Raw genomic sequence first — 23,423 nt, 5'->3', positions numbered from 1 at the left:
AGATGTTTTTCCTCTGTGTATTTTTACTATTGCAGTCCCACTGGCTCAAATGTTTCCTTCCTAATGCCATCTATCCTGTCTTACCTTTCAAAATTATAGGGTGAAGGGAAGAGAATTATTACATTTATCGTATCAAATTTTTTAAAAGTAGAAAAACAATGTACAACAAATATAAACTCTTCTACTCTCTATGACGGCCTTCCCATGCCAACTTTTCCCCATTGTGAGACAGAGATTAGAGGAAGCAAAAAGCCAAATTACCACATCAACAATCATAAGAAAAAAGAAAATCTGATTGGACACCACATAGCAGATGAAACCACATTCTGGATCATTACTTGACTGTAAAATCCTTAATGAACATCACATCCACCACAATCTCTCCACTACCGAGATGACAGCTATACAATCCCTGAAATCTAATGAGCAGATAGTGATCAAATCAACAGACAAAGGGAGCACTATTGTAGTCCTCAACTGTGATGACTACTTAAACGAGGCTGACCGACAACTCTCCAACACCATCTACTATAAAGAACGCAAAGAAGACTCAACACCACAATATACCCAGGAATTTAAGGATATCATTAAATCCTTCCGCAAACAACTCCAAGAGAAACTCTACAAATTCATCCCCCATGAACTCACTCCAGAAACCTTCTACATACTTCCCAAGACACACACACAAGGGAACCCAGGTGGGCCCATCTTATCTGACCACGGCACTTTTGCTGAAGGAATATCAGGTCTCACAGAAATGATCCTCAAACCACTGACCACACAACGGGCCAGTTTCCTCCAGAACACAATGGATTTCCTCCAGAAACTTGAATATTAACAACTCCCTCAGAACACCATCCTTGCCACCAGGAATGTCACCTCCCTATACACCAACATCCCTCATAATGACAGCATAACTGCCTGCCTCAAATAGTTACAAGACACTGGACAACCCTCAAATATCCATCCCAAACACATCACCAAACTCATCCATTTCATCCTCCCCCATAACAATTTTACATTCAACAACAAACATTTTGTGCAAACCATGGGAACAGCCATGGGTACTAGGATGGCTCCCCAATATACCAACATCTTCATCGGCCACCTTAAAGAAGAATTTCTGGACAAATGCACCACAAAACCAAGGATATAGCTGAGATATATTGATGATATTTTCATCCTCTGGACAGACAACTTAAACATAATAGATTTCCCCACGAATTCAACCTCCACTACCACCACCATTAAAATCTCTCTGAAACACTCCCACACTAGCATCAACTTCCTGGATACCATCATCAGCGTCAGCAATTGAACCCTACAGACAACTATGTACACAAGAAACCCACAGTTCACCACACCTACCTTCATAGAACCAGTAACCACCCCCAAAACACACCAAGAAATCGGTTGTCTACAGCCAGGTAATCAGATCACAGAATATGCTCCAAAGAGAAAGTTTGGGATATGTACACCTTACCACATACAAAACTGCCTTACCAAACAAGGACACTCCACCAGAGAAGTTGATTGTATCATAGAACGGACCACCAATGAGAAGCTGCTTCAATAGAGAAGTAAAACCCTCTCCAGCTGCACACCCCTAGTTGTCATCTACCACCCCACACTGGAACCCTTATGGGGTATCATCAAACAACTACAACCCATATTTGATGGGCACCCCATCCTGAAAGAAATCTTTCCCAAATCCCCTCTTCTGGCCTTCAAATAACCCCCCAACCTCTTCAAGATCATCATCAGAAGCAAGCTCTCTATAGACCAGGACACACCAACTCAGAGCAGCACCAGACCCTGCCAGAACAGAAGATGCAAACCCTGCAGACATATCTCCACTCCTACAATGATCAACACCCCTCCAAAACACACCTTTCAAGATCAATGGGTCCTACACATGACTCCACATGACCTCATCCAGTGCACTAAATTCCCCAACAACAACAACTGTGTGTGTGAGACCAATCACTACACTCTCCCATGAACTCACACAGGAAAATGATAAAAGACAAAATCACATATTGCTGGTGAGTGAAAACTTTTCACAAAGCAATCACTCTATATCTGTCCTATCAATTCTCATCCTCAAAGGAAATCTTCACAACACTTTCAAAAGATGAGCCTAGGAGCTTAAATTCATAACTTTGCTGGACGCTAAAAATCACGGTCTTAATAAAGACACTGGATTTATGATTTATTATAACACCTGTAAACCACTAACTCCCCTTCTTGTCCTATGGGGTGGTGATGGGCCCCTACACTTTGAATGGTCCTTTAAAATATGTGTTGAGTACTTATGCTAAACTATCTATTCAATCTTGTATTTAGCTCTGACACTCTGAGTACCTTTTCCAGTCCTGAAGAAGAGCTCTGCATAGCTCGAAAGCTTATCTCTCTCACCAACAGAAGTTGGTCCAATAAAGGATATTAACTCACCCACCTTGTCTCTCTAATATCCTTAGACCAACATGGCTACAACACTGCATACAAGTTGCCCTCTGACATTCTCCTTTCCCTTGCTGTGACACACAAATTTTGTATGTTTACAGCAGTATTTTCTAACTGACAGTAAAGGAATAGTGAAAGCTACCAAAACACTCACTTAAACCATCCTACCTCATGTATAAAATTTCTCAGAGTTCCAGACAACATGGGATAAATCTTTCAACTCTTATTCAGGCAAACCGTCCCATTAAAGTCAAGATAGTTTTGCTTGATTTTAAGGAATGACTAAGGACTAAAGGATCTGGCCTCATATAAACACTGTGGGACAGATTCTCAGCTGATGTAAATCAACATATCTCCATTGGCTTAGATGGAACTATCCCAATTTACATCAACAGATGGTCTGTCCCAGTCAATTAAACTGAAGTTGCTAGGAAGCTGTTTATAATGTGGTTGCATTCACCACCTAGAATAATTTACATCCTGTTGTCAAAATTCATTTTTTCCATTTTCAAGAAGTATAAACTAACTGAAGGTTAGACTGCAAAGGAAAATAGGCAATAGTGACAGGTCATCAGTCAATTTAATAACATCCTTTACAACCAACAGTTAAAGGATCAGGTCACTCCTAACTTGACAAACAGAATATAAACCAAGAATCTTTCAACTGACTTAAAAAACATTTTCACCCAACTATGGATGCAAACATGATTAAAAGATTTCAGCATAGACAATCTCCGAAACCAAGAAAAACAAGGTGCTCATTCATTAATGGGTAGAAGGAACTCATCCAAACTGACAGTGTCCATAGTAGAAATTTTTTTCCTCACAGGATCTTCTTCAGCACTACAAAAATAAGAATCAGTATGAATGAAAAAAGCAAAGAAATTAATCAAAAAGAAAACGTGGTTGGCCCCAATCGGATTCTAAATTTCTAGGTGAAACCAATGCAAAAGCAACAGATAGCTTTTGAACACAACAGTTTGAAGGCTTCACACTTACAGTACATGGACAGCAATTGAGATCTACTGCCAAAATAATTATGGTACAATACAACATTCATGTATTTTAGCAAAGAATACCAATATGCCAAAGGCTAGCAACATACATTGGTTTGGAGAACAGAAATGGACTGGTCCTTGTTGGCATGGGGTAACTAACAAATGGCTTTAATATTTAAAGGAATAAGTTATTGCTTATTCAGTGCCTACCCTGGAATCTTTTAGAGTGAAAGAATAAAAACAAAGAAAAACACGATGGTGCAAATGTTGAATCTTGAGAGCTTTTCTCTTTCAATGGAAGCCAATGTCTCTGTGATTGCAGAAGGCAGAAGAAAAGACACTACACACTGTGATTTAGAAATATAGGCAGTATCACACTGGAAAAACAAGTTTAGTTTTAGTTCTTGAATTCTTTAGTCCTTTAGTTCTTGAACCATGTTACAGAGGGCTAAATGATACAGTGACTTAATTATTTTATTATTAATCATATTTATTATGGTAGTGCCTAAAGATCAAGCCTATTGTGCTACACACCATACAAAACACCGCGTAACAGACAGGCCCTGCCCCAAAGAGTTTATAATCTAATTAGACAAGACAGACACAGGGTGGTGGAAGAGATACAACACACAAGCAGCACGAACTACACAACAGTAGCAAATGTCGTGCGAGTTCCATGGTTTTTGGGGAGTGCATTTACTTCAGATAGGATAAGTTAAATGGAAAGAAAAATGTAGAGAATTGGAAGAGCGGAACAAGGCAGGGGAGGGGAGGATCAGAGGAGCAGGTGTGGAGTGAAGCCAAGGTGAAGAAAGTGTGAGGAAGGGGAAGAGGGATGGTTGGAGCAAACAGCCAATCACAGTGCAGGACAGAGAAAGTCCAGTCAAAACTGCAGCAATCCCTTCTTTGGCTGCTTCTGCCCCTACTGGCTGGAGTCTCTGGCTTAATGCTCTGGGTTCACTTCTGGCAAACTGTGTCCAAATATGGATTAATCCACAGGTGAAATCACTTTCATGGTTTCAGACAATTCCCTGGTGGACACTGAAACAGGCCTAAAAACACTACATATCATAGATTCATAGATACTAAGGTCAGAAGGGACCATTATTATCATCTAGTCTGACCTCCTGCACAACGCAGGCCACAGAATCTCACCCACCCACTCCTGCGAAAAACCTCTCACCTATGTCTGAGCTACTGAAGTCCTCAAATCGTGGCTTAAAGACTTCAAGGACCAGAGAATCCTCCAGCAAGTGACCCATGACCCATGCTACAGAGGAAGGCGAAAAACCTCCAGGGCCTCTTCCAATCTGCCCTGGAGGAAAATTCCTTCCCGACCCCAAATATGGCAATCAGCTAAACCCTGAGCATATGGGCAAGATTCACCAGCCAGATACCCAGGAAAGAATTTTCTGTAGTAACTCAGATCCCACCCCATCTAACATCCCATCACAGGCCGTTGGACCTATTTACCATGAATATTTAAAGATCAATTAATTACCAAAATCATGTTATCCCATCATACCATCTCCTCCATAAACTTATCAAGTTTAATCTTAAAGCCAGATAGGTCTTTTGCCCCCACTGCTTCCCTTGGAAGGCTATTCCAAAACTTCACTCCTCTGATGGTTAGAAACCTTCATCTAATTTCAAGTCTAAACTTCCCAATGACCAGTTTATATCCATTTGTTCTTGTGTCCACATTGATACTGAGCTTAAATAATTCCTCTCCCTCTCCGGTATTTATCCCTCTGATATATTTATAGAGAGCAATCATATCTCCCCTCAACCTTTTTTAGTTAGGCTAAACAAGCCAACCTCCTTGAGTCTCCTTTCATAAGACAGATTTTCCATTCCTCGGATCATCCTAGTAGCCCTTCTCTGTACCTGTTCCAGTTTGAATTCATCCTTCTTAAACACGGGAGACCAGAACTGCACACAGTATTCCAGGTGAGGTCTCACCAGTGCCTTGTATAATGGTACTAAAACCTCCTGATCTCTACTGGATATACCTCGCCTGATGCATCCTAAGACCGCATTAGCTTTTTTCACAGCCATATCACATTGGTGGCTCATAGTCATCCTACGATCAACCAATACTCCAAGGTCCTTCTCCTCCTCCGTTACTTCTAATTGATGTGTCCCCAGTTTATAACTAAAATTCTTGTTATTAATCCCTAAATGCATAACCTTACACTTCTCATTATTAAATTTCATCCTATTACTATTACTCCAGTTTACAAGGTCATCCAGATCCTCCTGTACGATATCCCGGTCCTTCTCTAAATTGGCAATACCTCCCAGCTTTGTATCATCCGCAAACTTTATTAGCACAGTCCCACTTTTTGTGCTGAGGTCAGTAATAAAAAGATTAAATAAGATTGGTCCCAAAACTGATCCCTGAGGAACTCCACTGGTAACCTCCCTCCAACCTGACAGTTCACCTTTCAGAAGGACCCGCTGTAGTCTCCCTGTTAACCAATTACTTATCCACCTTTCAATTTTCATATTGATCCCCATCTTTTCCAATTTAACTAATAATTCCCCATGTGGCATGGTATCAAACGCCTTACTGAAATCTAAGTAAATTAGATCCACTGCATTTCATTTGTCTAAAAAATCTGTTACTTTCTGAAAGAAGGAGATCAGGTTGGTTTGGCACGATCTACCTTTTGTAAAACCATGTTGTATTTTGTCCCATTTACCATTGACTTCAATGTCCTTAACTACTTTCTCCTTCAAAATTTTTTCCAAGACCTTGCATACTACAGATGTCAAACTAACAGGTCTGTAGTTACCCAGATCACTTTTTTTTCCTTTCTTAAAAATAGGAACTATGTTAGCAATTCTCCAATCATATCATGGCACAATTCAGTACATGTGGCAGTATATGGTCTGGAGAGGCCAACAACTGTGAAAACAAAAAGTTGTTTAAGGCAGGAATGAAATACATTGGCAGATATACACACCGAAGCTTCAGGAATGCCTGGCTTCACTATTCCATTGATTTCAGTGCTTCATCTCATGGCATTAAAAACATTAAATGAAGAAAAGAATGATTAAAATCAAATGATTCTATCCGTTAAGGCCTTCAATATGCAAAAATGAGATAAATGAATACATTTGTAGCATTTGTCCATATAGCCATAAAGTGAGGAAAAGGCTTATTACGCCTTCTCATTGTGGCCAATTAAATGAAAACCTATGATGGAGCATTGGGACCTAACATATAATAGAATCCTGACACTGATTAAAATGATCAAATTGCTGATTCATTCAGGAAGAAGCTGAAAGATTAATTCAAAAGTCAGGTGAAGAGGCAGACAGCAAGAGCTCAGCAATCAATGTTTAACAGTGCCTGTTTTCTCTTGGACTCAGATTTAAGGGATCACTTGGTTCAGGGGAGGAAGATGGCAACCTTTACATGATGTGTACATCTAATGGAACAAACCAGCAGAGCTCGCTCACAGAACAACTGGCTCCCACAGGGATCTATCTTGGCACTCTAATATTTATATTAGTGACATGCCATTGGCCCAGTCATGGAAATTTGGATATGCAGATGATCTTGTGCTCACCATCCAAGCAAGCACTTTCACCCAATTGGGATGCATTCTCACAGATATGACAAAAGTAGTGGAGTACTACTGGTTATGGAAACTGACTAAACCCTCAAAAAATAGCTGTCTTCACATTCCACCTGAGCACCCACCATACAAAGAAATACCTCAATGTCACCTTCTGTGACATCAAACTCAAGCATGAGGATTTTCTGAAAGATTTTTGTGCGGTTCTGGCTCACAGCCCCACATATCACCAATATCTGACAAAGACCGCTGCAAAGATAAAGGCTAGGAACAAAATAATCCACAAACTAGTCAGGATCAGCTGCTCACCCATTGTTGGCAGCCACCTTGGCCCTCATATTCTCAACAGCTGAATACTTTGTACTGGCAAGGGTTGGTAGTGTACATATGAAACTTTTTAACATGCGGTTGAATGCTCCTATGGGAACTCTCACAGGCATATCTTACGTCCATCCCCTCCAAAGATAACCAGCAATAATACAAGAATACAACTGTGTGATAATAAGCCCAGACTTGCCCATCTATGACAATCTCCAACCCCTCCCCCCAAGATGCCACTTTAATTTAGAACTCCTTTTGGTTACTAACCAAAGCTCTTAATACCTTTGGACTATCACTAAAAGACAACTAGTGGAGGCTGTGGGGAAACAACAGGGTCAAGAATCAAGACCTGATTATGGATCCCACAGACCAACCACCCAGCTTCATCATGCCACTTAACATCTGGATCACAGCGAATGTCATCAGAACTTAATACGGGTGTTGCAATTACCTACTACACAAGTGGAAAATGAAGAGTAGCCCAATATGAGAATGTGGAGAAGACATCCAAATCATGGAATATCTAGTGAACCGCTGGCCCTCTAAGATCCTTCTCTGGAGGGACAGCCTTGATTCATTCCACGTCACCAGAAACCATAGAGTGAATTACAAGCTTGGACATCAACCTTAATGTTGCTTTCCAAGCTGCTATGTGAAAGAAGATGACAATTTTGGTAACATCATTCAAAATATTTAGTCTTATTGTAAAATAAAATCAGTTTTCAGCAGTGCATGTACAGTCCAGATAATTTCCTCAGTTAAAGGCAGCATTTGTAACTGAAATGTCTCAGATACCTATAACAGTACATGAATGTTCCCAAAGACAGGTATTTAGCTGCCTGCCACTCAGCTCTATGATTATAGTTCTGAAATTCTGATTTACTGACACTAAAATAGCTTTTTTCCTAAAGTACACCTCTGAACTGCATCGAAGATTGCCATTTTCTGAACTCTCCAGTCATTTCAGGTCAGTGGGAAAAAAAGACTAATCATGGGTGCAAGTAGGAAGATTAGAAAGTAACAGCTAACAGATATTTTTAGATACTTCAGCTTTTAAATCAGTTTAAACCAATTTGAAAGTAGTAAATATCAGACAAAACATAGTCATCATAGAAGGGGAAGTAAGGAAGAAATGTAAATACTGAGAACTTTAATTGCCAGCTAAAAGAAAAATGAAAGCGTGTCATTCCCTTTAGCTGACAAAACAACAGAAGATGACCATATGCCTAATACATCCCTCTGAAAGTTGTGATTAGAACCTTACATGGCGACAGCCACAAAGGACAGCTACATCAAGTAGCTCTGATCTTGCATTCAGATCCACACAGGCAGAGGCTTGTGTTTATATGAAGCCCCACTGATGTCAATGGGATTGTACAGGCTTAAGGATTCAGCCACATGAATCCAAATGCAGGATGGAGGTGCAAGAGTGAGATCACAGTGGGAATGATCCTGTCTGGTGCTGAGTGCCCTTAGTTTCCATAGTGTTCAATAGTAGATGAGGGCAGTCAGCATCTCTCAGGAAGTATGCAGAACCTTGTAGGACTGGACCCACTCTAGAAGTCCTAAGAAGTAGTGTCCTACAAAATAGTACTGGCAAAAGAGAAAAGAAAAAGTTGAAAAACAACACTGGACTGGATAGGATGGAATAAATCAAGAAAACCATCTAAAACGTCTAAAGAAAAAATAAATCAAAATCAAATGGTAATAAACAATTGGGGCAGATCCACAGTCAGTGTAAATCAGCAGGTCACTGTGGCCGCACTGATTTACCCCAGTGGAGGCTCCGGACCTGTGTGTGTTAGTGTGGTTTATGTTTAGAAAAGATATCTAAACATCTTTCCTAAATTATTAATACAGAAAACATGCCTCTCTCTATTTCTTCAAATTCTCTTTTCATTTGCCATCTCAATGAAAGGAAAAAGTTTATTAACAAACAGAATTGTTGTATAAATTTTTAAAAAATGGACAAAGCCACTCCTGTTGATTAACGGATTATTTATTTCCCTTGGCTGTCTCCAACTCCATTCTCCCTTGCCAGCCTGCAGGTGTTCCACTCTGATCTCTGCAAAGAGGTGAGTGATGGTACAGAATTTTGTAAAAAATGAAGACAGTCTGGGACTGATTCTCCTCTGCCCCGGTTTGATGCCAGTTTAATTCTTTTGACTTCAATAACCATCTTTTTACAGCACCTAGCATAATAGAGTCCTGGTCCACGACTGGGACTCCTAGGCACTATGATAATATAACTAATAATTAATAATCATAATCATAATCTGCAATGTAAAGCTGATGACGTGGAGTGGAGAATCATGTCTTACATGGTTACTTCTCCTTCCAACTGTGAACATTTGTATGACAGAGAGAGTTCGCTAAAAGTTGTTTAAGAATTTATGGCCTGTTAAAGACAAGTCTCTGTACAAGGAGGAGGGGGCTGCAAAGAGAAATTAAAATCTGATAGTGAAGAAGCAGTAGTCTACATTTATCAAGAATAAATGTTTCCTTTTAACTCATACATTCAATTATCTTTATTGTCATTCATAAAAAAAATCAAAACCAAAAAAGATACTTAATGAGATTTAAAGGTGCTAGCCTTAATCTCAATTTCATCAATACTGTACTAAATTAAGTCATTCCTCACTTCAGTATAATTAAACAAGTCAAATATCACCAAGATGCATTGATAATATTTTTACTTCCTAATACTGTGAACAATATATATTATAAGCTTTAGCAAACATCCAATTTTATGTTCACAAATTCTACTTCTGTATGCTTGTGCTGAGCCCAATCCTATGCCCATTGCAGTGAAAGGAAAGACTCCCATTGACTTTAGTGGCCATTGAATTAGGTCCCATCATTTAAGAATCCATTGTTATAGCTTCCTGACAGAAAGATCTATTAGGCTGTAGAATATTCTCCCAAGGGAAGTGGTGAAATATTTAAAACTAGACTGGACAAAGCAATTGAAGATATAATGTATGGAACAATCGTAGAATCATAGGATCATAGGACTGGAAGGGACATCAAGAGGTCATCCAGTCCAGTCCCCTGCACTCAGGGCAGGACTAAGTATTATCTAGACCATCCCTGACTGGTGTTTGTCTAACCTGTTCTAAAAAAATCTCCAATGATGGAGATTCCACAAACTCCTTGGGAAATTTAGTCCAGTGCTTAACCACCCTGACAGTTAGAAGTTTTTCCTAATGTCCAGCTGAAACCCCCTTGCTGCAATTTAAGCTCATTGCTTCTTGCCCTATCCTCAAAGGTTAAGGAGGACAATTTTTCTCCTTCCTTCTTGTAACAACCTCTTATGTACATAAAAACTGTTATGTCCCCTCTCAGTCTTCTCTTCTCCAGACTAAACAAACCCAATTTTTTCAATCTTCCCTCATAGGTCATGTATTCTAAACCTTTGATCATTTTTGTTGCTGTTCTCTGGACTTTTTCCAATTTGTCCACATCCTTCCTGAAATGTGGCACACAGAACTAGACACAGTACTCCAGTTTAAGCCTAATCAGTGTGGAGTAGAATGGAAGAATTACTTCTCGTGTCTTGCTTACAACACTCTTGCTAATACATCCCAGAATGTTTGCTTATTTTTGCAACAGTGTTACACTGTTGACTCATCTTTAGCTTGTGATCCACTTGACCCCCAGATCCCTTTCTGCAGTATTGCTTCCTAGGCAGTCATTTCCCATTTTGCATATGTGCACCTCATTGTTCCTTCCTAAGTGGTGTACTTTGCATTTGTCCTTATTGAATTTCATACTACTTATTTAAGACCATTTCTCCAGTTTGTCCAGCTCATTTTGAATTTTAATCCTGTCCTCCAAAGCACTTGGAACCCCTCCCAGCTTGGTATCATCCACCAACTTTGTAAGTGTACTCTCTATGCCATTATCTAAATCATTGATGAAGATATTGAACAGAACCGGACCAGAATTGATCCCTTTGGGTCCCCACTTGATATGCCCTTCCAGCTTGACTGTGAATCACTCTGGGAACCGTTTTCCAACCAGTTATACACACACCTTATAGTAGCTCAATCTAGGTTGTATTTCAAGTGAGACAGTATCCAAAGCCTTACTAAAGTCAAGATATAACACATCTACCACTTCCCCCATCCACAAGGCTTGTTACCCTGTCAAAGAAAGCTATCAGGTTTGTTTGACAAAATTTGTTCTTGACAAATCTGTGCTGACTGTTGTTTATAACATTATTATCCTTCATTGGCCTAGATGAACACACACATCCTTTTCATTATCATTATTATTTAATTATCCAAAGGTGTGCTAGGCACCTCCCGAAACAAACATAAGACATGATTGCTATCCAGAGAAATTTTGCAAACAAATGATGGACATGATACACGAGGAGGTAATAAAACTGAAGGGTGGGGGAGAGAACAGGAGGCATATTATTGAAGCAAAAGAGCCTAGCATACAGTCCTTGGGTTACCTGAGAGGGAAAATTAAGGCAGAGCACCACAGAGCGACCCCAGACCATGAGGAAGCACTCAGGTGACAGCTGGTCCTGCTACAATGGGGGAGATGGGTAGTTAATAAAAAAAAAGTGTAAACCTCAAATTAGTTCCAAGTTTTGGGACTGTTTGGAAAAGAAAGGGAAGCAGAATTGCCCCTATGATATTGAAATCTGATCCCTTGTATTTAGTAATATACCGGTTTTCCAGTAACATTAATCCTATTATGAAAGTGTTTCCTTTATAATCAGCCTCTTTACAATCATATATATACACATGACTGTTTCATTTAATAGCACAACTATCAAGTAGGGAAGCGTTACAGTTATATATCAGAAAAAAAAGTAATCGTTCACACACTGGAGGGAGAGAAGGTCTGTTGCCGGGGTGATGACTAATTTATTCAGAAAAAAATTACAGGTTTTTAAAATTCCTTCTTACCCTTTCATAGAACCAGAGGCTGGCTAGCTTCAGTAGCTATAGCTGCTACAGAAAACAGAGAATATCCCTTCTGTATCTCAAACAATGATTATACTGTCAGAAAGAATTAAATCTCAAATGCTTCATGTCTTTCAAACCTAAAACGTGTTCTTTACAAACTACTGTGCCAGTTTTTATAGGTGTATGTCCATAACCCAGAGGAAATTTTTACTATCTTTAGAAACTTATGAGCCAGCTAGTTAACTATTACAGTTATAGGGCAGATCCAGAGCTGATGTAAATTGGTATAGCTCTATTGACTACAATGGAGCAATGCTTATTTACACCATCTGGGTATCTGGCATATAATGTTATGACCAACAACAGCGAAATGGCTTTTTATGCCCTTAGCAGCAGGAGACATTTAAAGAGTGACAGTTGTTCCACATTCTGTTGGCAGATTTAGATTTGTGAATATCTATGAATTTGCATAGTGCATGTTTCCTTACACTATAGCTGCTCCAAAGTGATCTTCTGCACAACAAACCTTACCGTCATTTTCTTGAGCTTATTTTTCTGATTTAATTAAGGCATGCATTTGTATTTAGTAGTATTTGAATAATACAGGAAATACAGGTGGCAGTACTTACCTATGATCTAAATGATGAACAGAAAGAATAACACCTGAATTTAAATGGGCTTGTTTTAGAGTCACCAAAACTGTGAATTCATATTTATTTCTTAACTTCTGAAAAAAGACTTCAGCTGTCTCTGGGGATGCTTTTACATTTCTTGAAGTATCTAAAAAAGAAACAGAAAATCATTGAGAATAGACTCTGGTTTTAAAGAGCACTCTAAATCCAAAGACCTTACAAAATAACTAGTTACATATTAGTAGTACAGTGACAAATAGGCAAGAACAGCCATAATATTATGGTCAATAATAGCTTACACACAGCTCTGGACATCAGAGCCTGTTTTAATGAAAGAGGATATATTTTCTAGGACACAAGTGCTATCCTTTGTTCTTTTTAAGTAAGTACCTTAGGCTCTTTTACCTCTCCATAGATGGACAGATGGTACCTTTAATATCTCATCCAATGTATGGCACCCCTAACAATGCAGCTCTCCTGAACTTTACCACATAAAATGTCAACACTGGATATGAGCCTAAGCTGTCTTGTGAGACCTGAACCCTGGTCTTATGGCTTCTATAAAAATGAGCTTGCACGGTATCAAAGGACAATTAATTTTGTTTAAAAAGAGCGGCTCTTTACAGAAGGTTTACTCAATTTAAAAGGTTTTAGAGTGGCAGCCGTGTTAGTCTGTATCAGCAAAAAAAACAAGGAGTACTTGTGGCACCTTAGAGACTAACAAATGTATTTGGCTATAAGCTTTTGTGGGCTAAAACCCACTTCATCGGATGCATGCAGTGGAAAATAAAGTAGGAAGATACACACACACAGAGAACATGAAAAAATGGGTGTTGCCATGTCAACTGTAACAGGACTAATCAATTAAGGTGGGCTATTATCAGCAGGAGAAAAAAATATTTTGTAGTGATGATCAGGATGGCCCATTTCAAACAGTTGGCAAGAAGGTGTGAGTAACAGTAGGCGAAAAATTAGCATGGGGAAATAGTTTTTACTTTGTGTAATGACCCATCCACTCCCAGTCTTAAGTAAAAACTATTTCCCCATGCTAATTTTTCATTTACTGTTACTCACATCATCTTGTCAACTGCTTGAAATGGGCCATCCTGATCATCACTACAAAAGTTTATTTTCTCCTGCTGATAATAGCCCACCTTAATTGATTGGTCTTGTTACTGTTGACATGGCAACACCCATTTTTTCATGTTCTCTGTGTGTGTGTGTGTGTGTGTGTGTATATATATCTTCCTACTGTATTTTCCACTGCATGCATCCGATGAAGTGGGTTTTAGCCTACGAAAGCTTATGCCCAAATACATTTGTTAGTCTCTAAGGTGCCACAAGTACTCCTCGGGTTTTTGGGTTGTTTTTTTTTCCAATTTAAAAGGTTTACTATCAATGGATTAAAACACAACTTTCGAAACCTCTCAATATAAAATTTGTAAAGACCGCCAAAATGAGTGTTGGGCATTTTGCTGATATACACACACATGTATGTGAGTGTATGCTTGCCAGAAACTAACTGTAAAAATGAAATTGTTAAAAATCCAAACACAAACAACAGTACAGTGTGGAGTAGATCTTCATTCTAATTTGCACATAATGTTAGCAGAGTACAAATAGCCCAACTTTGCGTCCTACAGAGCCAAATTTAGAGAACAAGATGTCACATGATCAAAATGAGGCAACAATTCGCAGGTTTTTCATAATGCATTTTACTAGGAAAATATTTAAGATATGTATTTTATATAAAGAATGAAGTCATCAGAGTGTCCAATCAACCATGTAAAATCTAAATCAATTCATAAGCTTCCTGTCTTTGCAATTTGACCAGCCAGCACTAATGCAATGACATCAGCAGTAGACAACCAACTGGAATGTAAATGCTGACTTCTCAGTTGGCAATACTGGAATCTTACAAAAAGCTTACCTCATTATTCTGGAAACATGTTTTTAAGCTTTAAAGAGGTACCTATAAAAGTTGTACTCTGCATCCCTAAACAAACATGTTTATTGTTTTGAAAATAAATATTTTGTAAATGTGGATAGAGGAGATGCAGAAATTTATAACCAACAGAAATCTGAGCCAAACTTATTCAGGTTTTCATACCAGGCTAAAATTTGGTCCATTTTTCTTTAACATGGTGTATCCAAGAGGCAAAAATTTTCCTTTAAAATGCCTTTTTTATGATTTCTTGTCTTTTCTATTGTGGCTTATGTAACACCCTGTATGTAGCAGACATCCATGGTATTTTAATGAAACTATTAATAAATTATGAAGCAACTCAAATGAAATTACATCAAAATGTTCATTTTTAGCCTTGGGACACTAGCAGAATGGAGTGACATAGGTTTGCATCTACAAGATGGCTTAACTGCATTAACAGTTTCTAGCAATATAAACAATTTATTTCCAACAGATAGAGAGGGGAAAAGGAAAGACACACATGGGAAATCTTCTCCATCCACAATCACGAATTCTTAATGCACTCAAAATTCCTACTGAATGCACTGGGAGTGGAGGATACACAGGAAATGCAGGATAAGACTGAAGAACTAAAAACAAAACCCCAGCCTAAGGTTAAACCAACAGAATCATCTATCAAGATGCACAAAAAGACAAGCAGTGAGCGTTTTCAGAAGGGGAAGGCACACACCACCCTATCTGCAGTTAACGGCAGCTGTCAGTTCTCAGAAGCTCTGACAGTCAGGCCAGCAGTTTTTATGCTTAGGGGTCCATTATTTTAGCATTAATACTATAAATATATTCCAATTAGGATCGGGGCCTATTTAGTGCCACACGTCATACAGACACATTTTGTTCTGTATTTCTATAATGCCGAGCACAATGGGATCCTGGTCCATGACTGGAGTTCCTAGGCAATACAAATAATAAACAAGAATCTCTGCCCTGAAAAGCTTACAAGAAGTCTCAAAGTAATGGAGTAAGCTGCAACTCAATGTGGGTGGCAGAAGCAAGCCCTGAGTGTGTTCAGACCAGAGAATAATTGTTCTATTAACCTGGAGTGGATGGAAATTTTCCTAGGTATCTAAATTTAATGTAGTAAACCAACTGAAGTAATGTTGCTTGTCTCTTGCCTCTAGCAATTCTATAGACTTCCTGCAAAGTTTATGGGCCTGGTTTTGCTCACTGGAAATTTTGCTATTGACTTCAATGGAAGTATGATCAGTCATTCTAAATCTGAATTGATATTTTTGTGTATAATTACAATAATAAGGTATAGAACAACATGCAAATCCTAGTAGGATGCTTGTGCTGTCCAATATTAACTCTGGTTGACTGACAGTGTTCCAGGCTTTCCCGTATTACTCTGTTTTAGACAGGGGTTGCATAGGGATCTATTGTTGCTTTGGGATGTTTGAATGCACAATAACTAGGAAAACGTATTAGTGTAAATGGGCATTCTACACAAATGGGCATTCTACACATGCAGAGAGGGGCAAATAGTCTATACAGTTGACATTTAAAAAAAAACCTTTTAATAAAAGGAAGAAAAATATTGGTGAAATCAATATAATGTGCACATTAGGAGAGAATATATTATGGATGGGGAAAAAGTATTTTGAGACCAAAACTCCCAATGCACATTTATACACACAACTGATTGCCTCCACACGTGTGTCCACAACTCCCACTGGGGTTACAAGAAGCTTCACATACCCATTGCTCCATTTGATCAGGCCTTTTGTAAATAAACAAACCATGGGCACTGAGTGTAACTGCCTGCTCCCATGCTCTGACCACATGCCCTTTTACCCAGGATGCGCAACCTATGTTGGGAGGGTAAGGCACGGAGCACATATTACCAGCTCTATGCTGACCAGTGGGGGAATCCTCAGTTGCCTATTTAAGGCAGTGGTACGACTCCTCTGTGTGCTGCCTGAGTAAGGCAAAGGGACTCTAGTGTGAATCAGTTTCTGGCCTCCTTTCATTTGCAAAACATGATTCTGGCACATTCCTGAACAAGAGTTACGCCCAATCTCTATAGGCTTTCATCACAGCTTTATACTTGAATCTCAAATATAGGCAAAGGGATTCTCCTTTGGACCTTTGTGCTATTACACATTTTTGACCGGACGCTCTGAATCCCAACATGTTAAAGAGACAAAAATTAAACTGAACTCCCAGAATATGAAATTGCCAATCTCCTGGTCACCAAGCACCATTACTCTGGGCAGGTCTGTTTGTGCTGATTATACTGGAGAAACTGTCTGTTCTTTTGAAACTAATATATAAGTAATCAAGTCTCACAAAACACAGTGTAGGCTTAACAGTGCAGGGGTCAAGGAGGACTGCCATTCCATGGACAATATGGCAAAATTAGCCAGTGGAGTTTTCATAGTGCTCCTAAGGGAGTCAGGATATTGGACCCAACTGGAACAGTGCTCTAATAAAATAAGGCGAATATTTTATTTAGATTATCCTTAAAATCTGAAAATCAGTACTTGATAGATTACTTTGTCAGGTGTCAAAATTAACTGTGTACCAACATTTATTCAATATGGTAGGTAAATTTTTATGAATTAATGAAAACCCCTTATTATATGCACCTTTTCAGACATGTTCACAATCCCCAAATATCTTCGAGCAGTGGTTTTCAACCCATAGTCCACAGACCGCTGGCTGTCCGCAGACTGTGTCTAAGATCTCCAAAAGGGTCTGTATCTCCATTCAAAAATTTTTTGGGATCTGCAAATGAAAAAGTTTGAAAACCACTGTCCATTGAAAACCGTAGAAAAATGAACTCTCTCGTGTAATCCAGATTAATAATTTGTGATTTCATGTAATTTTCATAGGAGATTTATACTGCACACATTTTTAGTGTAGTTCACAAAAATCTACTTAAAGCAGAGGTATAAATCACTGGAGTCTAGGGCCCCAAAGTATGTAAACTGTAAGAGCTATCAGTTTGTATGAGAAAATTACTTCTGATAGAGATACCTGAATAAAGGGTTTAACTTTATTATAATACTACAATTGCATTTGAGAGAGATTTGGACCCCTCATTACAATTCATAAATCTATATGTGTTAACAACACTCGGTTTTCAATTTCTACAAGAATAAACTCTATAGTGACAATGAGAAAAAAAAAAACACACCAAAGGATTCAATTTCATAGTCTGCTACATGTCTCAGATTGTTCCATTTAGCGGCTACAGAACGAAAATGTCCTATAGTAAAATAATGCCCATGGAGAAAGATCTATTACTAGATTTGAGATAGCCCAGTTATCAAAAGTACCGAAAAATGATGCCGTTAGCAGAGATTTTTTTTAAATATGCAATATTAATCCTGGTCAATAAGGATGCCAATTCATTAACTGTATGGGTAGTTTAATGCCTTTTTTCCCCAAACCACTTGCAATATAAAGTTGGGACCAAGTACCATATTACTATTATGGCCCAATCCTGCAAGGTGCTGAGCAGCCTTAGCTCCCACTGAAGACAAATATTAAAGTGGAGGACTCTACTCTTCACATGGGGTGCTCAGGGTCTGTTAGGATCAGGCCCATGAGATGTAGAGATGTTATTTTCTGCTCTATAACTGAAGTATTGAAGCCCAGCTGACCAACCCTCAGTAATGCCAAGAAACTGCATACAAAATGTTTAAGGACTAATAACCTACTGTAGATGCTTTCTTGGCTAAAATAAAAATAGATAGTTATTAAAATAAATAGATAGCTGCACCTAACAGATGGTATGTCTTCAATTGTTTGGGGTTGTTGTTTTTTTTCCCCATTTGGAGCTAAACTTACAATATGCACCTAACTGCTGAAAGAGAATTCTTGCAAAAAAGTCCTTTAAGGAACACTTGCTAATGAATCAAGCTCTGTGTTTTCAGTGTAATGTGCATACAATCAGCTTTTAATAGCTATAAATCAATTCTGCACATAAGTGAAAATTTGCTGAACTATCTGAATTAAATTCTAGTGGCTTGTAAGGGAAGGAGGAGGGCTGCAAGGTATAACAGTACGGAGAATGTAATAAGGCTAGTTTGATTTTGTACCATTTTCCAGTCCTTGGTGGAATCAGTAACAAAAGCATATATTCACATTGTGTCATTTCCTCTTCCGATTACAGTCTTTGACTAAGAACACTTTGACCGAGGATTTTTAATCCTTCTGTCTGCAAAGGACACAGGTAACCAGCACTACATTTACTTTACGCTGTTCTTTAACCTAACTAGCTGATTTGCAGGGTCAGGTTCTTTTGGTAAATGAGATAGAATGGCAAGCCAATCAACGTGCAGAATCTTTACAAAGTTGAAACAACAGCACACACTCTCAAGTGTAATACTGTGCATTCAAATTCATGAATCTCATTCCTGTATCAATGATTGTAATGAAACCCAAAAATGGAATAAAATGAACGAACTTTATTACAATAAAAGACTGCAATATTACGATGCTTATTTGATTCTGCACTGGGAATGCTTTATTTTTTAAAAACTTGAATTTTTATTTGAATTGGTACATGAGATACTAACTTGTAATGCAGCATGAGCTACCTGTCTTTTACAATTTTTCCTTCCCCCGCCATCCTCTCCCAACCTCTACTAATATGTTCCCAAATGTCTGGCATGTAAAAATGTGTCATATAGAAAGGCAAAAACTAGAGACGGTGTAATTTTTCAAAAACACTTGAGCCTAATTCAATTTTTCAAAACCAAAGCCAGGGGAAGTTCAGCTCAAAAACCTATTTCATCTACAAGTAAGGGATTTGGAGAACTGGTTCCAGTTTTATTCCATCTGTAATATACTAATGTACTAATATACATTATTGTATACTAATATACTAATCCTGGAACAATTTTTGAAAGAGAAAATAGTTAAAGATATAGGGGTGAACAGTAATTGGGTTAAAATACAACATGGTTTTACAAAAGGTAGATCACGTCAGACCAACCTGATCTCCTTCTTTGAGAAGATTACTGATTTTTTTAGACAAAGGAAATGCAGTAGATCTAATCTACCTGGATTTCAGTAAGGTATTCGATACAGTTCCACATTTCCACAGGACATTTATTAGTTAAATTGGAGAAGATGGGGATTAATATGAGAATTGAAAGGTGAATAAGGAACTGGTTAAGGGGAGACTACAACAGGTCATACTGAAAGGTGAATTGTCAATCTGGAGGGAGGCTATTAGTGGGGTTCCTCAGGGATCAGTCTTGGGACCAATCTTATTTCACATTTTTATTACTGACCTAGGCACAAAAAGTGGGAACGTGATAAAATTTGCGGATGACAAAGTTGGGAGATATTGCCAATACGGAGGAGGACAAGAATATCATACAAAAAGATCTGGAGGACCTTGAAACTGGAGTAATAGAAATGGAATGAGATTTAATAGTGCAAAGTTCAAGGTCATGCACTTAGGGACTAACAAAGAGAATTTTTGCTATAAACTGGGGATGTATCAGTTGAAAGTGACAGAGGAGAAAGACCTGGTTGATCAAAGGATCACTATGAACCACTAATGTGATGCGACTGTGAAAAAAAGCTAATGCAGTCCCATCAGGCAAGGTATTTCCAGTAGAGACAGGGAAGTGTTAGTACCACCATACAAGGCTCTGGTGAGACCTTATCTGGAATACTGTGTGCAATGCTAGTTTCCCATGTTTAAGAAAGATGATTCAAACTAGAACAGGTGCCAGGATGACTTGGGGAATGGAAAACCTACCGTATGAGAGGAGACTCAGGGAGCTTGGCTTGTTAAGCCTCACCAAATGAAGGCTGAGGGGAGATAGGTTTGCTCTCTATAAATACATTAGAGGGATAAATACCAGGGAGAGAGAGGAATACTGAAGTTAAGTGCCCATGAGGGCACAAGAACAAATGGATATAAACTAGCCCTCAGCAAGTTTAGGCTTGAAATTAGGTGAATGTTTCTAACCATCAGAGGAGTGAAGTTCTGGAAGGGGAATAGAGGGGGCAAAAAAACCTAACTGGCTTCGAGACTGATCTGGATACATTTATGGAGGGCATGGTATGATGAGACTGCCTACAATGGCATATAGCTGACCTGCAACTGCTAGCAGCAAATTTCTCCAATGGCTGTTGATGGGTCACTAGATGGGGAGGGCTTGGAGTTACTACAGAGAATTCTTTCCCAGATATCTGGCTGGTGGTTTTTGCAGAGATGCTCAGGGTCTAACTGACTGCCATATTTGAGATGGGGAAAGGAATTTTCCCCTGGGTCAGATTGGCAGAGAACCTGGGGGGTTTTCACCTTCCTCTGCATATTGGGGCCTGGGTCACTTGCAGGTTTAAACTAGTGTAAATGATGGATTCTCTGTAAGTTGAAGTCTTTAAATCATGATTTCAGATTGTCAGTATCTCAGCCAGAGGTTAGGGGTCTATTTCAGGACTGAATAGGGGAGGTTCTGTAGCCTGCAATGTGCAAGTCAGACTAGATGATCATGATGGTCCCATCTCACCTTAAAGTCTATGAGCCTAATTCATATAGAATGACCTTCTAACCTCATTAAAGTCAATAGCAAAACTCCCATTTACTTCAATGGGACTAGGATTTCATTCTTCTTCAAAAGCGTCCACTGATTTTGATTGCCTCCATTTTTAACCAGAGACACAAGTGAAAATTTAGGCATCAATAACAAAAAAAAATTAAAAAGAAAGCAAACTAAACAAACAAAGTGACATGAAACCAAATCATTACATCAGATAAAAGCAAGGGGAAAATTTCAGTTTGTTCTGCAGCAACTGGTGAAGTTCCAATCATCCTTGTTTTGCAGCTTTCTCTAGTCTGAATGTCAATCACGTTCTTGATGTGTAGGCCACAAAGGGATATCCTCTAACTTAAAACAACTTCACTTTACTCTGATACTTGTAGGTAAAAGTTGATGGTCTACTTTTGGAAAAAGTATTTGGAAAAAATATCCATTTATGCTGCATGTGTAAAACCTGACAAATGCACCCCTAAAATGGGTCACAATGGATACACTAACCTTTTCTACAGTTGGCATCTCAACAGAAGCTACTGTGTGCACAAAACCAATCTGGGAGCATTGAGAGAATGGACATCGCTTTCGGGCTGCAATGTAGGTGGATTCAAAAAACCCCGCATTAAGCGCCTAACTTGCATGCCTAACCTGAGTAGTTTGTATTTGCATAAGTATTCATGATTTCTTTCAAAGCACTCTGTATATAATGCTTTGTATTCTGTTGCCTGGGGACTGACAATTTTAGCTTGATTTATTAGTTTTCCTTTCTATTAATTTTATACATAGTGTGACAAAGTGGATCCTGCGCTCATAGGCGGATTTGCTCGCCTCAGAGATCTCACAGCAGCCTTCCATAATTGATTCTAGTATGTTCTTAATTGGCTCCAGGTGTCTTAATTAGCTTGCCTGTCTTAATTCGTTCTTGCAGGTTCCTCATTGCTCTAGCGCAGCCCCTGCTCTGGTCACTCAGGGAACAGAAAACTGCTTATCCAGTATATCTGCCTTCTACTACTCTGCTGTACCCAACTGGCCTGGGTCTATCACAATAGTTTAAGAGACAAATTGTCCTGTGACACAATAAAACAAAAGAATAAAAAACACTAGACAATATAGTACAATATGATAGTTGACTGGGAACAACCACGCAACCTTGGGACAACAAGCAGTTACAGTTCATCCGGACAGGGTTTGCAAACCTGAGACTGTCCTGGGCAAATCAGAGCTGTTGGTATGTTAGGCATTCAATGTTAATCAATAATAGCGTTTCATATCTATGCTGGAGCATGCTGCAAAACAGGTGATAAAATATGAGGGTGAGAATGACTATGCAGTGTTCAGCCTCTAAACATGCCCACTGTGAACTAGATTTTTCTAGAAGCCTGAGGAAAGTCATGCTAAGCTGAGAGTTTGTGTAGTGCCTTTTCTCAAACCCGATCCGTGAGTGTGTACTTAAAATAACCATCCTTAGCATTTTTTGTGAGCGTGCAAAACAATTTTTCAGCACCTACACCTTGAAATATACTGAGTGCTCTCAACCATGATCATACTTCAGGGGTAGCCTTACAATTTTGGATAGGGTCATTTAAATGACTCTTTGGAGCATATCTGTATTAAACTAACTCTTTTTATATACATGTAGGAAGGTGAGTCTGTTTCTCTACCCCTAGCCACCTGCTGCAGAAGTGAAGGCCAAGTGATTTTGAGCAGTTGCCAGCATTTAAACAGCCATTGCCAGGGATAATTCCCCAAGTAAACTGCAGGTCAGGGGAATGCTGTGTGCCTTCTAGTGAACTTCAGCATATACACTGCACTTCACAAATGCCTCTGTCTGGTTGCTACGTATTATCATCCCCATTTTAAAGACAGGGGAAACACAGGCTGAAATGTTAATTGTCTTGGCTCAGGCCACAAAAAGAGCACATTTAAGTGTCAGGATTAGTATTAAAGAGGCCTCTGTTACCCATTTCAGGTGTAATCCAGTACCACACCACACTGTGATTACTAAAA

The 23,423-nt window shown here is 38.9% G+C and overlaps 1 protein-coding gene across 1 annotated transcript in view; it reads right to left on the bottom strand.

Annotated features, from left to right (window-relative positions):
* Positions 1 to 23,423, bottom strand: part of NELL2 (neural EGFL like 2) — a 225,293-nt gene that overhangs the window by 182,994 nt on the left and 18,876 nt on the right. The window contains exon 3 of the mRNA XM_074942171.1: positions 12,927 to 13,077. Coding sequence (XP_074798272.1) covers positions 12,927 to 13,077 — 151 coding nt within the window. The remainder of the gene's footprint in view (positions 1 to 12,926; positions 13,078 to 23,423) is intronic.

The sequence above is a fragment of the Natator depressus genome, chromosome 1 (assembly GCF_965152275.1).
Source record: "Natator depressus isolate rNatDep1 chromosome 1, rNatDep2.hap1, whole genome shotgun sequence".
Taxonomy (NCBI): Eukaryota; Metazoa; Chordata; order Testudines; family Cheloniidae; genus Natator; species Natator depressus.
The sequence above is the reverse complement of the archived record's forward strand: the minus strand, read 5'-3'. Positions and strand labels throughout refer to the sequence as shown.